The sequence below is a fragment of the Labrus mixtus genome, chromosome 8, assembly GCF_963584025.1.
Source record: "Labrus mixtus chromosome 8, fLabMix1.1, whole genome shotgun sequence".
Lineage (NCBI taxonomy): Eukaryota > Metazoa > Chordata > Actinopteri > Labriformes > Labridae > Labrus > Labrus mixtus.
Genome location: NC_083619.1, coordinates 22,530,635 through 22,550,744, shown reverse-complemented (window position 1 = coordinate 22,550,744; position 20,110 = coordinate 22,530,635). Strand labels below are relative to the sequence as shown.

Genomic DNA, 20,110 nt, shown 5'->3' with positions numbered 1-20,110 from the left:
ATTGAAAGGATAGAGCGAGGCCGTGTGTGTGAAGCAGGGGTTAAAGGTCAACAGAAATAGTCTGCAAATCTCTGCCATTATCTTGATGTAGTTATAAAGACATGCAAAGGTTGGAATGAAGTCATTTCTTTCAACTCTCTGTGGAAGAGGCTGTCTTAACTTTTAACATTACAGTCACAACCTCACGGTGTGCACTTACTGCGTGAGCATGCTGCCGGTTGTATAATTAAACACCTTCAGGACTGTTTAACAGTGAATAAAATAATATTATTATTTTTACATTTTTCCAGGGCATTATAATTGCCTTTCAATGGTACTTTGTAAGATGCATCCTCTGAATTGTAGGAATTGTTTTCCTTTCTCACCAAATATATTTGAATATTTAATGTCTTTAAAACAAGCTATTTGAATGAGTTGCCTTAAGAAAGCCACAAGATGGGCATTTTTCCACCATTTTTGATGTTTCCCAAATAAAACACTTGGTTCAAATAAGCATTTTTTTTTTTTACTGTAATATTAAAAGTGTCAGCCTTCAGTGTTGAATGCAAATAAATCCATTAGCACAGATCTGTAGCCCTTTAGGTGTCCAGCCGTTCAGTGATTTGAGGTGAGCTGATCTGGACACGTGAGTGCAGGGCTGCTTCTGATCCACAAAGCCGTCGGCTGCTGGATGAGATAACACGTATGACTCAATCTTGTTGAGTGGGGAGATAAGCTTGTCGGGAGTCTTGTTATCTTGCACTGTTCCCTGATCACACAAGAGTAGTATGAGGCTGCCTTATAAAGCTAAAGCTCCTGGGACAGCACCTCAACAGTGATGGGGTATTTATAGTGGAGAGTGGGGGTTAGCCACAGAGTGGACAGTCTTTTAATTGCTACTCCAATGCCCCTTCCTGTGAGGAATTTTTAACTCCTTTCTGCCTAAAACTTGGATGCACTGCTCCAAAATTTGCTTTAATCTCTCAGGCCCTGACCTTCCATTTGTCTGAAATAACTATGTAAAGATCGCGCTTTACCTCAAATAGGACTGCATATTTGACCTTGAGTTTCTCCTTCCAATACGCCAGTGTGATAAATCTGCTAAAATTTGGCAAAAATATTGGTAGATTTAAATTGTATAGCAAGTTTTTCTGGACGTCATTGTGGTTCTAATAATGCTCCTCCTCCATCTTGGTCTAGAAGACTTACTGGATGGATGCTTTGAAATGAGTACTTACAATAATGCCTCAAATACAACAAGTTACAACAGCTCTTGTGACCCCATGACTTCTCTTCTTGTGCCATCACTCGGCCAGAACCTTTAGCATGCTAAGGTGCTTAAAGTTGCAGGCGGAAGACATAACATCCATTTTACTTTCGGATTGAATTTAAAGCAATACTGCGTCAAAGTGCAGCCTGCTGGAGTTGCAAACTTCACGTCTGTTTTTTTTTTTTTAACATGCTTGCTGAAGTTTTCCACAACTTTGCATTTCAAAGTCAAGGAATTAAGAGCCCTGCAAAGGCCGAGTTTAATGTAATGTTTCCTTTGGATTTAGAAGGATAATGGACACAATCCAATATGTGCACTTAAAATGGATTTAGTCCTGTTAATCTCTTGACCATGTTATAATGATGCTTGGACATCAGACAATTTAGCTCGTTCTCTTAATCTAAAGTACTGACATCTATAAAAAAGTCCCAAAAGGGAAGTGTGATTTATAAAAATTGCTGCAGTTTCCTTTCCAACCACATGTTAGACATGTGCCGCCCCTCCCTTCTCTGTAAAAATGCCTTGTCTGCTATCACTTGACGTGCAGTCATTCGCCTGTGGCTTTCCAAAGGTTACAAGTACAGACCATGTTAATTATTCCTAAAGATAAGATTTACTCCATACATGCAAAAAAAAAAAAAAAAAGGGAGTGCTCATCACCAACGTAGTAATAATCCCTCTTGCATTTACCCTTGGCTTTGACCTTTCTTAGGGAATGCTTTGACCACAGTCTTGGTGTTATTTTGGCATGCATGTTTGGTGACCTGTAGCCCTTTTATTAGCCAAGACTTACAGCGGAGTAGAGCTGGGCAGCAGGGATCAATTGCTTTGGTTAGTTATGGGGGAAGAGCCGATCATAGCTAGGGCCAATTCACGCTGAGTTCATTCAGTTCAAGTTCAAATGATAACCATAAAATCTCAGTTTATGATAATGGATTCATATATTGAACAATTGATATCTATTTTTTTTTAGATCGAAACATCTGCTTGAGAATGCTGTATTTGGACAGTGCATTATTTCCGGTTGGTTGCCATAAATACATCCTCTATTGTAGCGTGGCCCCTGTAGATTGTGGTGTCTCTGTGCGAAGGCTCACGACAAATTGGAGATGTGATTATGAGTTTGAGCAGATATCATTTTCAGACCAGTTGCATGTGTTTTTCCCCAAGACCTCCGAGGTGGCAGGGATTGCTGGCCTTGACTTGTTTTTTTTAATTGGATAACATGGGTGATTTGCCATGTATTGTTGGGGCCATGCTTCAACATAATTATGTATTGATGAAGTGCCAGCTAGCTCGTTCTGACTGGAAATGGGATTGCTGTAATGAGGTTTGGGAGGTGACTGATTTTAGAAACTGAGTGTTTACACATATTCACACACATTAGGATTTAGAGGGCCTTACCCCCTGAACATGGCCTTTCAGAACGACTTTTAAATTGCCTAATAAGTTGAAATCAATTCATTTTATTTACTGAAGTTGAATTATATTGCTGTGTTAGCAGAGTGTAATGCAGCTTCCTTCAAGTGTACAGTTAAATACAATCAAGGTCATTTAAAGGGACAGTCAGATTTTTGTAAGTACATTTTTAACGAGTATGATACTCCCTCAGATACACTAATGCTTTCATTTTTGACTCTAGATTCGAGGCTTAAAGGGTTCAAGGTTAGGATGAGCTGCACAGGAACTGGGTGTCTGTAGACAGCAGAAAAAAGTGAAGCGTTAAGCAGCCACATAGGCTAAGTCGAGTCCAGAGATCACATGTTGTCTGTCTTGTGGTGGTATTAATCATTCTGCTGACCAAGGGCTGCTCTGTCGGCTCTGGAGGAGTCATGGATTTGGTCTCACACTTATCTGAAAGTCACTAAGCATACAGAGAGCAAGGACTCAGAATACTCAGATACACAGAAGAAAGTCAGAATGTCTGATATCTCTGTAGAGGTTTGGGCTTACTTTTACTCAAATATTTAACAGAAAAAAACTTTCCAAAGAGCATCTGTTTCTTCATTTAATTTAAAATTTAACATAGATCATTTGTCAATCATAAACATAGCTTCCCTTAAAGTGGAGCACTTCTTCTCAGAGGGAGGTCATCAAAAGCATGTTACATTAACTGAAGCAAAAGTAAAGATAACTCGGAACATGTGACAGCCAGGTTCAAGGTTTTGTGCTCGCTTCAACAGTAAAAACATAAAACTTGTCAGCTGAGTAAAGTCTGGGCCTTCTTCCATGTTTGAAATTACACATTGATCAAAGAACTTAAAGTGGAAATAAAGTGTGCTTTCATATTTCCTGTCCTGACCGTCATATACCATTAAGTTCTGTTAACAGAAAAGCTAAGAGGAATTATGTCTGCCCAAGTACTTCTCTGAGAATCTGAAAACGTATCTGCAGCCTACTATTCATACTCTCTTTGTAATGGTCGTGATTGGATTGATTATCGTTAAGTCAAATGTCCCTTGGGTTTTTGAAAAGCTTAGCTAGTGCTGCCAAGACCACTGAAAATCAACATTTTGCAGGCCAAATCCACTATTAGCTCATTGTTTTTCCAAATAAACCAAAAATAATGCAACTGAATATAAAACTGAGAAACAGCTTCCAAGCTTAAAAGGCCAAACAAGCTGACTGCAACATCGTATAAAATGGTTTGGAACTGTGGTAGACTGTTGATTTTATACTTCGACCAGTTAGATTTCAAGCAGATGTCTGTGTTTTGTCTACTTGGATGCGCCTTTACAACCTCAAAGGTTGTGGATAAATTGGCAAAGATCCCTCAGGTCGGTACAGACCTAAGCAGAACACATTATTGTGTCTGTTTAAAGCGAACCCTCGTGGTTATTGTTTTGGTTACTGTTTTGGGCTATTGCTCCTCATGCTGATGCACACAGCGGTGCAGGAGCAGTATCTGTCAACAGAGCTATCAATCATTTCATTTTACCTCTTTTTTTTCATCTAAAAACTAATTAACACTAAACTTCTCAGAACGAATACATTGACTTACATCAGCTAAGTCAATTTAAAAATGGAAACCATGTTTGAGAAAACTTTATTTGATGTGTATTTTGATTTGAAAGCTTTACCCATGGCCCATCTGTTAACATGGAGGAGGCGGAGCCTTTGAGCTATACTGCAGCAAGTCAGTATGGTCAAATGTTTTGGCTTCACTTTTTGGGAGCTGTCACATTGTCCATCTTTTCATACACAGTCTAAGGAATGGACCCATAATGAAATTTTTTCGACAAGCAGTTCTTTGAGGAGCTAGTTTCACGGGGGTCTAAGTCCAAGTTCCCTCAACACTGAGGGGTCGGCTGGTTATTGTAGGTCTGTTGGAATAAATTGTTTGTGTGTTATTGTTTTTTTGTCATGTGTATGTTCGAATCAGATTTTGACGTGTACTTATTACACATTATTATTTGTTACAGGAGTTGTTTTTTTAAGCATTTTGGCAAATCATTTCGTAACAAAGTTGTCCTGACTCCTGCACAAGTCAAAAACAAATCAAAGATTACTAAATTAAAGTTCCATAGGGATTAGGTTTTTTTTTTTTAACAACACCAGTATGCAAGCTTTGATATTCCCTTTAGAGACACTTCCAGTTCAAGAATGTTTGCAGGCACGCAGTCACCACCCACTGGCCAGACGGACCATGATGAGCAACGTCTCAGACGATTAGTTGGCTCATGCTCTAAAAACAGATCCCGATTGTTTGGCTGTGCAGAGTCAAAGTCAATTTAGTTATATTTGTTGTACAGTTTGGAATAGCATAAAGATATGCTGTGATGATGTCAATTTCTCCTTACAAGGTTTGTCAATTACAATAAAATCTGTGCCTTGGAAACAAGAAATGAATGGGGAAGTGAAAGAACCTTACTTTGAAGAAATGATAGACTTTCATTATGTGAAATAAGTCACAGCATACATCATTTTCCTGTTAAAGTCAATGAATCTGCAAGGTTGTCTCTAGTAATATTGTTCCCTCAGTAATTTAATAATAATAATAATAATTTTAAGGATGATGTTGCTCCCAATTTAAACCCAGCTATGACACAGCAATGAGTCAATACAATGCCACTGTGAGAAAACTGTCCTTCTTACAGCCGGGGTTGTGTTGACAGGAATATTTAGTTACCTCTATTGTTCTCCCGTTGCAGCTCCAATCCTCACTCGTCTTACTGATTGTTCACTTGTGTGTTGTTAGAAACTTTAAATTTGCACATGAACGACATTAACGGACTCTGTTTGAAATGTGGATTACATGTTGTGGATGTGAAACAGTCATTGTTGTTGTCCTTGAGCTTGTTTTATGAGCTATGCTACAATTAGCCAGAAGCTGAATGAGGAGCCAGCTGTCTGGCTGCTGTACATAAGAGTTACACTGTGTGTTTGTGTTTGTGTGTTATTACATTTACCCTCTACTATCTGCAAAGCATGCCGGCGATGTGTCCCTCACTATTCAGGGGAATCCTGTAAGACTGCAGCAGAAAATCCTCCAAAGCCGTAATGTACTTGACTATGTGTTTTAACATTTGCATGGCATACAGTAAGTGTTGGCATGTGGTGTTCTACTTGAGCATGAAAGCAATTAGATGAAATAAAAGTCAAACCGGTGACCGGGTTGGGTCAAGTTCCCACTTGGAGGCGGGGGGGGGGGGGTAAAACCCACAAATCTCCCAGAGGGAACAAACCAGACACTAATTAAAAACTGGTTTTATGTCTGTATATGCTCGCTCACAACCACATGTATGAACCCAGAAAAGAGCAGCAGATGTGTGTGTGTGTGTGTGTGTGTTGTTTGAATGAATGTGTGTTCTGTTGTGTGTGTGTGTGTGCGTCAGTATGTGTGCGTCAGTATGTGTATGTGCTCACTTTTTAATATGTTTTGGATTATGTTTTTTAATAAGAAGAATATTATAAAGTGCTCCTGGCTGGTTGCATGCAGTCAGTTTTTTAATTTTTTTAAATCTGTTTGAAATGATGCTACGACCTTTTCTACTGTTTTGTTTTCTATTAAGTTTATTGAGAGTATGGACAAATGATTAAGGTTCTTCACTTAAAGTCAAGATGAGACAGCATTTCCAGAGCGTGGGTCTGTATTGTGATGTACGTCCCAGTGAAACAGCATGACATCATGTTGAGTGAAATATGATGTAATTATGAACCACCCATGATCATGCTGGATAGAATCACTTCAAAGTTTATTTTGTAGTATTGTTTAAAATGATATATACGTCCTGCGTTTTTTAAATAATCGGTGTTGTGTAGGTCTGCAACTAACAGCTATATCGATAACCAAGTAATCTGCTATTTAGTTCTCAAAATGTAAGAAAATATCAACACTGCTCAAGTGATGCCGTGCTTTTCTTTACACAAGGCATTGGGAGGGAGTCGGTCAACAGAATCACCCACTGTTGCAGCAGTTATCCAGAAAGGACAAACAAAACACTGGCTTTAGGGATGTCCTTGCTTTTTTTTTTAAGATTTATTTTTTGGGCTTTTATTGGAGAGAGAGAGAGAGAGGGAGTGAGAGAGGGAGAGAGAGAGAGAGAGAGATGCGCGCCACAGGTTAGAATCAAACCTGGGCTGCTCGCTTTGAGGACTACACACGGGGGCGCGCACACTAACCACTACAATACCAGGGTGGGCCTTTTTTTTACTAAATATTTCACACTTTCCTCCACTATATATTTAGCTAAGTGTCTTGTTTATTTGGTGCAGTAGATAGTCTACAACCCCCAAAAGGGTTATCCTCAAAACAGAGAAGCTCGAACCATAATAATAATAATTGACATTTCCCTTAAAAATTAATAAAAACCATTAATTAGAGATCTAAAAAAAAGTTGCTGGTCATATGTGTTGTAGCCTACCTATGACTGCATGTCAAATGAATGAATTAACCAACTGTACAAGCTTTAAAGTGGAATTGGTCTCGTAAAACATTTTCATCCTGCACTTACAGTAGATGAGTTTGTAACCCTTGTTGCATTCCAGCACTGATTCACTTTCTTTTAACAACATTAGCTTGTAAGCAGAGATTACTTGCACCGCCTTAAACCAGATAAACAACAAACCGCGTGCCATTAATTGCCATGCTGTAGACTTTGCATGTGTGTGCATCTGTTGGTGGGGGTGTGCTGCTGAAATAATGCCCCGGCTGTCCTCATATCCCACAATTCTTCTCTGGGTTGCATAGTGGAGTGTGATAGGCTGGCGGAGAGGGGAACTGCAGCAGAGTAGCACCGCTGTCAGGAAACACACAAGCTCACTACGAATGCAACTCGCATAACCAGCCTGAACGAGGACGATTTACCTGGTAATAAACCTTTTTATTGTGCCGCTTTTAACTGCCTATTTTACCATTGCGCTGTATTGCAAGAGACGCTTCCAGGTTTGTACATTTTTCATGCTTCCCCCCCCCCCCTAGTCTTCTTGCCTTCTTATGCTCGTCTTGACCACAACCCCCCTGGTCGATGACGAATAATTAAAACAATAATAGAAAAACAATTCTGCTGAATTCACTCAGGCGGAAAAGTGGACTGGACGTGGCTCACCGTGTCAGAAACATAACCTTTTGATGTCCCGCTGTTTTGCATTGTAGCCTGTTGGTGCGGTAACATAGTAGCGATGTGTTGTTTCTCGCTGAATGGGCTGCCTGCTGCGGCTAGTATTTTGAAGCTAAAAGTCAATGCTTGGTCGGGTATTTCAAAGAAACAAGCCGCTTCATGGTACAGTAAGCTAACATGCTCTAGTTTCGAGGCAGAAAGTGAGGAGTGGGTGACCGTGAAGATACCTTTTTTTTTTCAACCTTTTATTCCGCTGTGTTTTGCATTTTGAAGGACAACGCTGAGTCACGGGCAGATGACGGTTTCCTTTGAAGACAATTAATGGATTAAAATAGTTACACAGCCGGAGGTTAAGACGACATACTTGGGTGTTTCTTTTTTTTTTTTTGATCTGCAGTGCGGTAGGCGTGGTTAGGGGCAGGATGACACGAGCTGGATCCTCATTTAGCATCCTCATATCCTTGAAGGCAGGGGGTGTAATGGCCGGAGTCTGACTTGACAATTTAGTTAAGATGCACAGTAAGCTGATGTTGCAGTAGCATTGAAAAGGCAGCAACATTGTGGGCCTTGCACGCAGGCTTTGTGTCACTGTTCGTTTACCTGATGCTGTAAAGATAATTAGATGTTTTGTGTCTTCCCTACATTTGCAAACAACACAAACAACTTCTAAGGTTCTTTATTTTATATTACACGAAGACCATGATCAATCTGCAAAACATAAACTTATTGAAACCCATTAAGAATGAATCACCAAGACAATTGAATTTGAATGTATTGTTATTTAATAGGGACGGTTCAATTTAACATAGTTTCATTAAAAAAAACATGAAACCGATGTGCTGCACATGTAGTTTATAGCTATGGCTTACTTCCAGCTCTTATCCCTGGTGCAAATCAGATTTCATACATTGTTCTCAGAGTTTTAAGATTTTTAGATTATAACATATACCTCAGCCTTTATCCTTAGACCCTTGCTAAAGGGAAAAACTACCAAAACTAGGCCACAGTTAACTTATTACAGAACTCCACAGAGACACAATGGGGTCATGTAGAGATAAATAGAAACAACTGCCTCTTTTTTTTCTGTCAGTGAAAAGTCAACAACTGGGATTCAATATTTTGCTATGTGTTGTTTAGCTGAAAAATACAATAAACCAACATGTAGGCTACTCCATCAAGTTGTTCCTGTTCTCAAAGGTACAATAAGCCCCTAGAATCCAGATTTCTTTGTAGATGGTTATGTGCAAATATGAAGATAAAAGCAGCAAAACATGTTGAATGACAAAGACTTACCTGCAACAATGACGATGATGAATTTGTTATTGAAGTCCAGTTATGAAAGCCGCTTTTATGTATCGTATCATGGTAACTAAATATTTGTGTGTGCTCTTCAGAGAAAAAGCCACTTATTGAAGACATGACCTCAGACTATTTAGACATAATATAAACCAATGGATGAGTTAAGAAAAAAAGACGTGTTCAACACAATTCTTAATGTATTATATTTGTGTCCGCTTCTTGTTTAACAGAATAGGACTTATAAAAAATACAATACAAATGGTTCATGGTTGGGTTGCAGTCCATCGACGGATAAATACTTCAAATATTTGGATAATAAATGTTTGTCATTTTTAAATGTGGTGTATTGGTATTTGATTTTCCTATGTGAGCTTTTGCTAGCTTTCTTGGTCTGTTATCCTAAACTATTGTTTTTTTGATTTATAATATTCTTTTTGCACAAAAATAATAATATGTTGACTTTGGTCTCTTGGAAACTTTGATGATAAATCACCGCTTTGTTTCATTACTATACAGCTCCTTTGGCTGACTCCGATATACGGAGTATGTGGACATGCGGAGTGAGATGGAGTATTCTCCAATGAGTACACAAAGTCAAAAATGATTACTAAGAGAAGAACATAAATCGCTAATTAAGTCACAGCTGATTTACTGCTTACCAAAAGCTAATCTCATAAAATACTTAATCCCTACTGGTCAGTCTCAGCCGCTCTAAAAGATGTTAATAGCTCTCCATCAAGCTACCGAGATTTCTTTCTAATCTTTTATATCAAAAGGGTTTTACCTTGGCTGTACAACTGGATTAAGACTCCCTTACTCCTGCATGAATATATTTCAGGAACTGTTTCCCTATCAGACACAGTGGTGATGTATTTGCCTGACTTTTAAAGAAAACCAACCCCTGGACCTAAGTGACTGCAAACCAACAAAGACGTACTAATCGTCTTGTGTGATGAAGTGCGCAGTCAAGTAGAGATAACAATGACTGAGCCGGTCTGGTGGTTGTCTCCCTGAATGGCTTTCCTTACTGCTGGAGACAGTAATGCTAAGAATGTAAACGCAGCAAAGTTGACAGGATTTATGACCTCCTCAGCAGAAAATACTTTCAGCTCAGAGTCACCTTCATGTGACCAGTCTGTACCTTCCCCATTTTCTGCTACGAGATACGGAGTGTCTCTGTCTCGTCTAATTTGGTATATAAAAATAAATATAGAAATGCATTTTTGTCACGTTTATTTATTTTGTCTCATGAAACAACCTCAACATTTAGCAGTGGATAAATAAATGGTGTATATTTTCTTATATTCTATCAAAGAGAGATGGTTTATTTTACCCACCCTAGTGATATCAGTGAGAGTGGATGGAATAACTGACGGAAACGTTTTCACAGTATTTCAAACTAAAGCCTCAGAAATGACCATAAAGGTCAACTAGAACCTTTTACAATCATTACAACATAAACATATTTAAGTTGGCATTTGTTGCCGGTGTTTTGTATTGGACTGTAGGTTTTATCTAGCTGGATCTATTAAACTGGCAATTTAGTTCATGTGAAATGATGTCCCTTTCCCATCCAGAACCAACTACAATAATAAGAAATTAAACAAATTATGTCACAAAGGACTGAATTGTTTTGCCGGGTCACTGATGTAAATATTTTGTAGCTTGATGGGAACATTTTGTAGCATGTTGTTGTTTATGTTTACCCTCTTGTTGACCGTCTAAATGAAAGATTAGTGGTCTGAACTGTTCGTACATTAGGCTTATGCTGCACCAAAGCTGGAGAATGTTGTGGCTGAACTCACTGAGGTAGAAAACAGATCATGGCTCTTTAAATGTCTTGACTTGTTAAGGGCAGAAGAATTGGACAGTGCAAGCTGTGATTTGTTGTTGAGGAAAAATGAGCATGTCTTATAACAACTTCAGCTTGCTGTGAACGTTTCTATTATCGGCTTGTTAGTCAGCTGGGTCAGTCACTTTTGGTTTTTATTTCTCTCTGGAAAGAGTCAGAGTTCCAACAGGCTACAATAAGTTCCTCATGTTGCTTGTTACACCAGTTTAGGTGGACTGACACTAAGGTGGAGACAACAGAGCCAAAGTTTTACTGCTGGCATTTCTCTTGATGTCCAATAACTTGTTTAATCTCTGAGATATTTGGAGATGGTGCTGGAGAGCATGTTTGGAAATAGTCTTCAAGGTTCCCACAGTGTTAGGGCTGCAGCTTGCTGTATGTTAACTCTTCATTGTTTTCTAGATATCTAAAGTAAGAAGGACTTTCTAATTATGGTAAAGCAGGTGGATTTTCTTGAACTTAAAATACAATTATTCTTTTATTGTTGGCTGCCCAAAATAAACTTAAATTATATGCAATTATCCCATCCAAAAAAAGCGAAAATTGGGCCTATACATGACATAAAACAGGGAGAAATGTCTTTCCACTATTCTAAAATCAAGGTGATTGCTTCAGAAGTCATGTTTTGTTAGTTCAACAACAAAAAAAATCAAAGACTGATTATATTTATTACAGTTTAGGAAAAGTAGCAGCAAATGTTTACATTGGAGAAGTTGGGACCATGAAAATACTGCTATCTTTGGTAGAAAGATTACCTACATTCCAACCTCTGTTATTACAGTACAACTTAACACCAGTGGTTGCCATTAATAGTGCCAGTTTTTGCATACCGAGCTAAATCTAATGTTTCATCTCTGATACGTCATGGCAGTAAAGGGAATTCATCAAGCTCCTCAAATTTGTTGTGAATAGGGGAACAAATGGTCCCATTGCTGTCCCATTCATGATTGAACAGGTCAATAATTTTGTGTGATGTTTGGGCATCAGGACAGATGAAAGCACTTCAGGGATCAGTGACCCCACAGCAGAGGTGTCTCAATTTAGTGGCCCGACCAGCTACATGGTATCCTGTTACAGTTGTTACATTTGTGTGTGACAGCTGTCAGCCCTGCAGCTATGAAGAGGGGTGGCATCAAACATGTATGGCAGTCCAGCTCGGGATGGGCCCTGACGTGTCAAAATACGCGAGCTATTCCCCTCAATGTAACCTCCAGAATCCCCCTGGGGGGGGGTTATGGGTGTGGGGGCAAGGGTTGCAGGGATGGGCCCAGCTGTGGTGTTCTCTGGCTAATGGCACTGAGCACAGATGGCCGTCCCTCATCCTCTCCTGAGTGTGTGTCTCCATGTGCAGAGGCCACTTTCCAACAGTGTGCATTACCAACACAAATGGACCTTTAAATGGAGGTTTGCTTGCACAGGGCAGCACACAGCATTTAGTGTCAGTGATCAATTATGTAATGTAGATGCATACAGTACTGATAAGCCTCAGCTTGTCTGTTACTAAGGACATGAAAACCCACTGCTCACCTGTACACTGGATGTGGTCTGACTTGGTGTGTTTGGTGCTAGGCAGAGGGTTTGATAAACTGCACGTTAATTTGACTGATATTGGAAAAAAGTAATGAGGTAGAAGTATTTGTGATGTAATTATTCTTTGGAGGAAGGGTTGTGTCTCGAGGCTGACAAGTAGATGGATGGTTTCTGCTGCTTCCCTTGAAGAAGATGCATCTCAGAGATTATCAGGTCTTATCATCTAAGCACAAGTGAAGATTTGTGCTTCCCATCAGGGCATAGCCGAGTGAAACTGTTTTAATGTGCTCATTTTGAAGATAAATTTGCAGTCGTCTTTGACACTAAGTGATCTGTGTTCAGCATTGTTTCTTTAATTGATTATTCTTTTTCCTTTCATTCATTATAGTTTTGAATTTTCATGCACTGCGACTGGGTTATCTGTTTTGTGGAGCCCACATTCATTTTCAAACGTTTTATCTCTTCTCCTAAGGTCCACATTTATCTCTTACAATAATTCATTCAGAAGGATGTGGATCTCGTAAGTGGACTCGAATTAGTTTGAGTTCTCTTAAATGCTATTAAACCCACCCTTTATTATTTTCACTTTGCCTCATGAATGTGTGTTGTGTAACATCAGCAATCAAGCATGATTGTTTTTTTTTATGGTCAAAGATAATTGAAACTTTTCCTTTATGTTCAGCTGTAACTCAGAGTGATAATAATCTATTGATGCAGTCTTCAGCCGCTCCTGTATACCAGCATTAAAACCAGGGCTCTAAATGAGTTGTGAATTCAGCTTTCTGAATGCATAATGTATGTGCCAGTCCATGCTAAAGGCCACACACAAGGCCACTGTGTGGGCTGTTGTGTGGCCCTGTGAAGAGTGCCTGTCACCAGTGACTGAACGTATTCTTCCTCCATTTCTATGGTGCTAAGATGTTCCTTTCCTCCTTTCCTCCCCTCTGACCGTAGTTCCTGTTTCATAGCAGGGGGTTAAGACAAGCAAAGGTTGGCTGTGCAGCCATCATCTGTCAGCAGATCGGCGAGCCGCTCCTCAACACGTGACACGTCAGAAGAAGAGTGTTTGACACCATTCTGGTTGAACTTTCATTAGTGTTTTTTAGAAGTAGTTACAAGAGATGTTCTTTAAATAATTGAAGTGTTGAATTCTGATCTCTGTTTTCCTTTTTTCATCATCCACATTTCTGCTGTTCATACCCGTAATCTAGATTTAGTGATCTGAACAGCTTGTTTGTACAGTAGCACCTGATGTTGAAGCTTAGAAAGCGTTTGATCAGCATGTTGCGTTCACTGACCCCTGATGATCCAGACTGTTACAAAAGCAAGTGCAGAAATGCAGAAATAACACAAGACTCCCAAGTGTTTTGACTCTTCTCCGAACCCAGATTTACTGCCGACTTTTAAGGCAACATTATTCTGATCCACTTAAACACTAATAGATGAAGGTACCTTGAGTTAGAGACAAACTGCTTGTCATAGGAGACTCTGCACAAATAATCACTCTGGAGTTTTATTGGAGACAATGAAACATTAATTTCAGTTCAGCACGAAGTATTTTACAATCTTTGACAGAAATCTAGGTTGGGCAAAACAACACAGAAGCATGATAAATGCACTGACTCCAGCAATTAATAATCCAGCTTTTTGCCTGCCAGTTCCAAGTTTAGTCTAGAGTTTAAGTTTCTTATTTCAAATTGCAAAAAACAACCTCTTGGGTTTTGTTTTTGCTTTGCACTGATTATTTTTTTGAGCTGTGGTTTTCCACAGTGGCTCATGCTGTTTTTCATTCACCGTGTCAAAAGTTTCGGGGATAACCTCGGCCCAATGTGTCTTTTGTTGATCCACATTCGGCTGTCCCCAGCCGAGACCGAAGTCAGAGATCCTCCCCTGAATCCTCCCTCCACCGAGTAAACACAGACCTATAAATAGAGCCCAGGGAGACGCGGGCTAACAGCAGAATGACAGGCATCCATAGTACAAACCCCCAGCCTCTGAGCAGCAGAGGTTGAGTGTTGTCGTCCTGCACACACGCCCTCCAATCCACACATCACAACGTCAGGGCCTGTGGGTACTGTAAGAACAGGGGCCCCCAGTGTGATCCGTCCTATCTGTCGTCTCCTTTTTTGCAAAACTAGCCATTGGACATTTCCTCTCATTACCCACTTTCAGGCCCTTGGGATCGCATCTGTCGCTGTCGCTGGTATGCTGCTATTCACAGAGGGAGAAGGTCATGCTATGAAAGAAGTGTACCCGCGCGGTTCAGATACTTTGGATAGTTGTGTGTGTAAATACTCTGCAGAGAGACGGTGAGGCCATGAGGGAGGTTGTGTAATATACAGGGAAACTGTATTCTTATTATTCTTATATATGTCTGCCCAATGTATTGTTTTAATTCAAAAATCACAATAAATGGCATCTCTATTTTGCTTTCTGACACTGAATATTCTGTTGTTAGGGATTCTCAAATGTGTAGGGCTCATTGATTTCCTAGAGGCACACAACGTAAACAGAATTGCAGGATTTTAAACCAAAAATGGACAAAACCTTAACACCTACAATGTTGTGGAATATGCCATCCTGTCTCTGCAATGTTTTTTTTTTTCTGTCATATCTAGAATATGTTCAGCATACATAGAAGCTGAATGCCATTCTCCTCAAATCAGGCTCACTTAAAAACATTGACCCATATTAAAAACATATGTTATACCTTTGTAAACATAATATCTTAGGGGTATAAGACTCACTCTTTTCTCATATACAAACTAAACAAGAAAGTATGTCTCTGGCTGATTGTTCATAAACATCTTTAGTTGCTGCCCCAGGACAGAGACTGGATAAAGTGTTTTGAACGTGTTTGTCTGAGAAGATAAAGATAGGATATATTGTAGAAATTATGAATTTCAGGGCACCAGCAGTCTCAGCACTTTCCCTTATCAGCTGCTGACACTTGTGAGATTATTGAGAACAGGACTTGAGTGCACGAAGCCACTTAGCATGTATTTCACTTTTTATCCTGCTGTCAAACAATATCCCCATCCCTGCATTTGCATTAGAGAGGAGCTTATCATTACACAGAGCTGACAGTAGATCAATTCATAACAAAGTCAGCTGACTCATCTACTTTTCCTTTTTTTTTCCTCCCACTCCAGCGTGATTTACCATGACGACTGAAACAGGCTCAGACTCGGAGGCCAGGCAGAACAAGGAGACGGAGAAGGGGAAACCTAAGGCAGCCGAACCGACGTCGCCTCAGAACCAGACAGAGCAGCTTCCTGCCGCTGCCGGACACAGCACCCCGGCCAGGAAAGAACAGGTCAGCCTCTTCACAACCGCAGTCACCCATCATTTTTCTGTGAACATGGCTTACAAAAAGAGGATCCAGCCCGGTTGTCATTGATAGTTTGAAGCCAGTGAAAACCCCTCAACCTTTTTGGATGCTTCTAAATTATTTGACCTGGCTCTTAAAGACACTTTAGTACTTCACTTGAGGCTTTTTTAAAATTGTGTATACACTACATATCTCCTTAGATAAGGTCTGAATTTGAGAAAACATTATACGCCATTCATCCCACTCCTGAATGAATTGTGCCTTTGTGTGGAAAAATGGAAATGACCAAGAAAAATACTGACGACATGACCTCAGTGCTCTCAATGGTGGTTACGGCCCCACTTCAAATGCATCCATTAATCAGTCCGTGCTTTTATGTTGGAATTGCGGTAAAACACAGACTTGGAAACCCTGGACAAAGTTTGTGTGTTTTCATCCCCTGCATTACGTCAACAGATCACACTAATTAACGTAACTTTACACAGCTGTGGGAAGATTGAGTAAACCGAGCTACTGAAGTAAACCTCATGGTGTTGTGGTGTAGATCCCTGGTGTAGAGCGGTTGAATGAACACAGATTACGAGCCCTACAACTTTCCCAGTATTGATAAACTTTCAAACCACTGTAGTTCACTGTATAAAGCAAATGTGAAAAATGCTTGTTCAAATATGATTGTTTGCTGTTCTGTCCGCTTTTCCACCTCTAATGCTGCTGGAGTGCAGCGCTGTCTGAGAGCTGTGGCTTGCGACCGTGCTTCTATTGGTGTTATCTTTTGAATAAATTGTGCCATCTGTCTTACCTTGTGTTTTTAAAGAGTAGAAAACCTCCAGTTCAGTGTCTTTTTGAACTAGTGGTCTCTGTAAGGAAGAGGAGTGTAGCCTGCAGCCCGATTCCTTTTATATCTGAGACAGCCCAAATGTTATCTGAACACTAAGTGCTTCTCTGCAGACTTTGGCCCCACCAACCTTCTGGGCTCGCTTTCTAATCGATCTACAGATTGGATTTCCAGCGCATCCAAACTGCAGGTGGAGACTGCCTCAGACTAAAAAAAAAAAACGGTGTGACTGGCTGTTCATGCAGATAGATTTTAGTCCCCAATATGATTCAGAAGAACAGATTGTTGCAAGCCACAAAACTGTTTTATCACAGCAAATGACTTGCACTGCGTGAACTTGCTAGAAGCAACACAACAGAAAATAATTTCAATATGAAAATGAAGTGAAAATGAAAAAGGTCTCAGGTGGCAGTAGAGCGGGGATCAGGTCTAAGCTTTGTGTATTGTCTTATCTGAGATTTTGGTCAGTTCAACTCTCGGTTAAGCTTACACGTGTCCATTTTTCTAATTTTAAAGCAACTATTAGTGAGTCAACCGGCCAGTGTCTGGACAACCAGCTCCAGACATGCAGAATAAACCGAGATGGTTTGAAGATTTTCTTTTTTTGCCCTCTCATGATCTGCCACGTGACCGAACATGAAACTGCAATTTGAGCATGCTGAATGTGATGCTCACAACCTCACTGACCCAGCAGTGTGTGGCTTTTATCATGATGTGGAAAAATGACGTGTTTCATCAGGAGAAGAAATAGAGCATGAGTTTGTACATGAATCATAACGGCCTGTATTGAGAGAGAGAGAGAGCAGCGGAGGCAGGGAGAGCTGATGGATGGATTCATTATGTCCTTACCATTGTAGCAAAAAATCAAAATGAAATAGAATATTTTAATGTTGTTTTAGAAATATGATACACACCCTTGTGGTGATCGAAGATAGTGAACATCAGGGATAGGTAAATATTCAAATGGCCCTTTTTCCTGAGGAGAATATTGCCTATAAATGATCCAACACTTCTGTACATTTAAAAAGCTTACACGGAGAGAAAATGCAGAGATTCTTATTTTCAGGAGATCATACACAGATGAAAACATATTTCATAATTTAATATTTAATTTCAGCCAATACAACCCTTAAGAGTTTCCACAAATAACCGTATTAGTCATCACCTATGATGTTAATCCATACACAGGATATTGCTGGCAACTAATCTCCTTATCGATTGAACTGAAATTTAAACTCTGGCTACTCAGAAAGGTAAAAACATTTTGATTACAATATAACATTGGCTTAACACTGCCTATTTAATGGTCATGTGAAACAGTTCATCACATTATTTAATAACGAAATAGACTGCGATTAAAAATGCTGCTGAATTAGTCATGAGCCAGAAACTACATGATGGGCTTGCAATAATATAAACATGAAATTTTAGGTCAACCGACTAGTAATTTTGGTGCTGACTATCGAGGGTGACGACGTTTCATCATTTAGTCGACTAATCGCAAACGTTCCTAATCCATAAACGTGCCCCTCAGAGCCGGTCTACAGTAAACAGAGCTCATGGCGTCACACTGAAGGTGATGGATGATGCTCTGCCATTGACAGATCTGTGTGAATCAGCCGGAACAAGGCTGAGAAAAATCACAGCGCTCTGACACAACACTGTCAGTCTTTACTGTGACACACACACACACACACACACACACGGCACACTCAGGCTGAGAGATTTTTCTAGTGCGGCAGGGTCAAAATACTTTATGAATGAAGTGGCCTGGATTTACATTTGACTGCTGTGACTTGATGACGATTATGTACTTAAAATTCTTACCACATCAATGAAACATTTATACTGTCATTTTCATTGTAGTTCTCTAAACGGAAAAGTAGTAAGTGTTAATCAATATAACTCAATGTGTCCGCTGGGCAAACTGGTCTGCTTTTACACAATTACAAATTAAAAAATGAAGAATCCACTTTGGAAGGAGAACTGTCCCAAAGCCAAAAGCCTCTTTTTCAGCATGAAGTCAGTCAGGAACAGCTTTGTTTTCAGCCATGTGGAAAATTGGATTTTCTCTGTTTAAGACAAAATGGCAGTACACCTCCAGCTCTTCTCAGTGGGACCCGATTACATTCACTCAGGGTCCCCGCCTCTATTTTTAGGTTTTGGGTTTGTCATGTGACAGAACTAGCGGTTTTGTCAAAGACGACTACATTAAGAAACTGACATACAGGGCCGGCGGACGCAGTTGGGCGGGGAAATCGTGAGCAGAAGGTATTTTGTTTCTGTCGTGTGAACCCTTTAAACCTCAAAGGTTTCTATTAGCGAGCAGAATGTTTCTTATAACATAGCAAGATAAATGCAGCGATGTCTCACTAGAAGAAAGGAGAGACAAATTACCGATCTTTAATCATAATTAGAAATTAAGCAGTAAATGAATCCATGTTTAGTGACTTTTCTTTTCTCGTCGTAGGAGCAGCAGGAGGAGGACCAGGCATCCCACAGGTCATCCACGAGTCGTCTGTCCAGGTCTCCTTTAAGAGGAGTGAAGAAAGTGAAGATCATGCAGTGTAAAGTCACCCTGCTGGACGGCTCCGACTTCACGCTCAATGTGGAGGTGAGATGCTGCAGAGAGGAAGTTTTTCCTCCTTCTTTAATAAAACACTTCCTCTTTTTATTTCAATGTGGTGTAGGGCCATAAAAAAAAAAAAAAGTACTTCTGTGGTATTTCAAGATCAATTACTAAGATGAGTCCTAAATGTGAGATCATTTTTACTTCAATGCCTGGCCCTTTAACTCGGCTGGTTTTACGTCACATTAATCTGAAGGAGATGGTTCCCACATAGATCAGGACCACATCATTGAGCAGAGATTTTAGCACGGGGATGGTTTTCAATCTTAAATAAGGGCCCTAGATTGATATAAAAACTGCTTCTAATGTATCATTTGGCCTTTTGCAGCAATGATGCATGGGATTGATATTTTCATCAGTCTATATAACTACTATAATAAGACAAAGACTGGATGTCTGCTGTGCTTTTTAATCATTTTTATGAAGCGATAGAAACCTTCAGTTGATTTGGTGGTTATAAGTGAAGACATTTTTTTACATTTTTGTTGCTAAATGGTTATGACACAGAGCAAAAGACATTACATTTATGTTTTTATTCCAGTTTTCAGTTCCTTGTTTATCTAAACGTTACAGTGGTAGTTGAAGTCTCCTTTATGAATCCAGCTCATGGCCCTGGTTAGGCTTTTATTTGACTGGTTTGGATGTTTAGTTTGCAGCTTAGTTTGAGTTTAAATTGCAGTGGACGTTTGATTAACATGAAAGATGAAGGCAATGTTAATATGTTGTGTTCTGTGATCTATTTAAATATGCTAATTCTGAGTAAAGTAAACACTAACTATACTCTTTTTTAAAATATTTTGTAAAACAGCTGAAGAAGGGTTCATG

General features: G+C 39.7%; 1 protein-coding gene across 15 annotated transcripts in view; it reads left to right on the top strand.

Annotated features, from left to right (window-relative positions):
* The window catches only part of LOC132979426 (band 4.1-like protein 3), a 54,020-nt gene that overhangs the window by 3,395 nt on the left and 30,515 nt on the right, over window positions 1–20,110 (top strand). For 11 of the 15 annotated variants that reach the window (XM_061045226.1, XM_061045228.1, XM_061045224.1 and 8 more), the window contains exons 2-4: window positions 7,440–7,559; window positions 15,643–15,806; window positions 19,127–19,270. In XM_061045226.1, the coding sequence (XP_060901209.1) occupies window positions 15,654–15,806; window positions 19,127–19,270 (297 nt within the window). In that variant the 5' untranslated portion in view covers window positions 7,440–7,559; window positions 15,643–15,653. The remainder of the gene's footprint in view (window positions 1–7,439; window positions 7,560–15,642; window positions 15,807–19,126; window positions 19,271–20,110) is intronic. The other 4 variants (XM_061045216.1, XM_061045217.1, XM_061045218.1 and 1 more) reach the window with 3 other exon arrangements.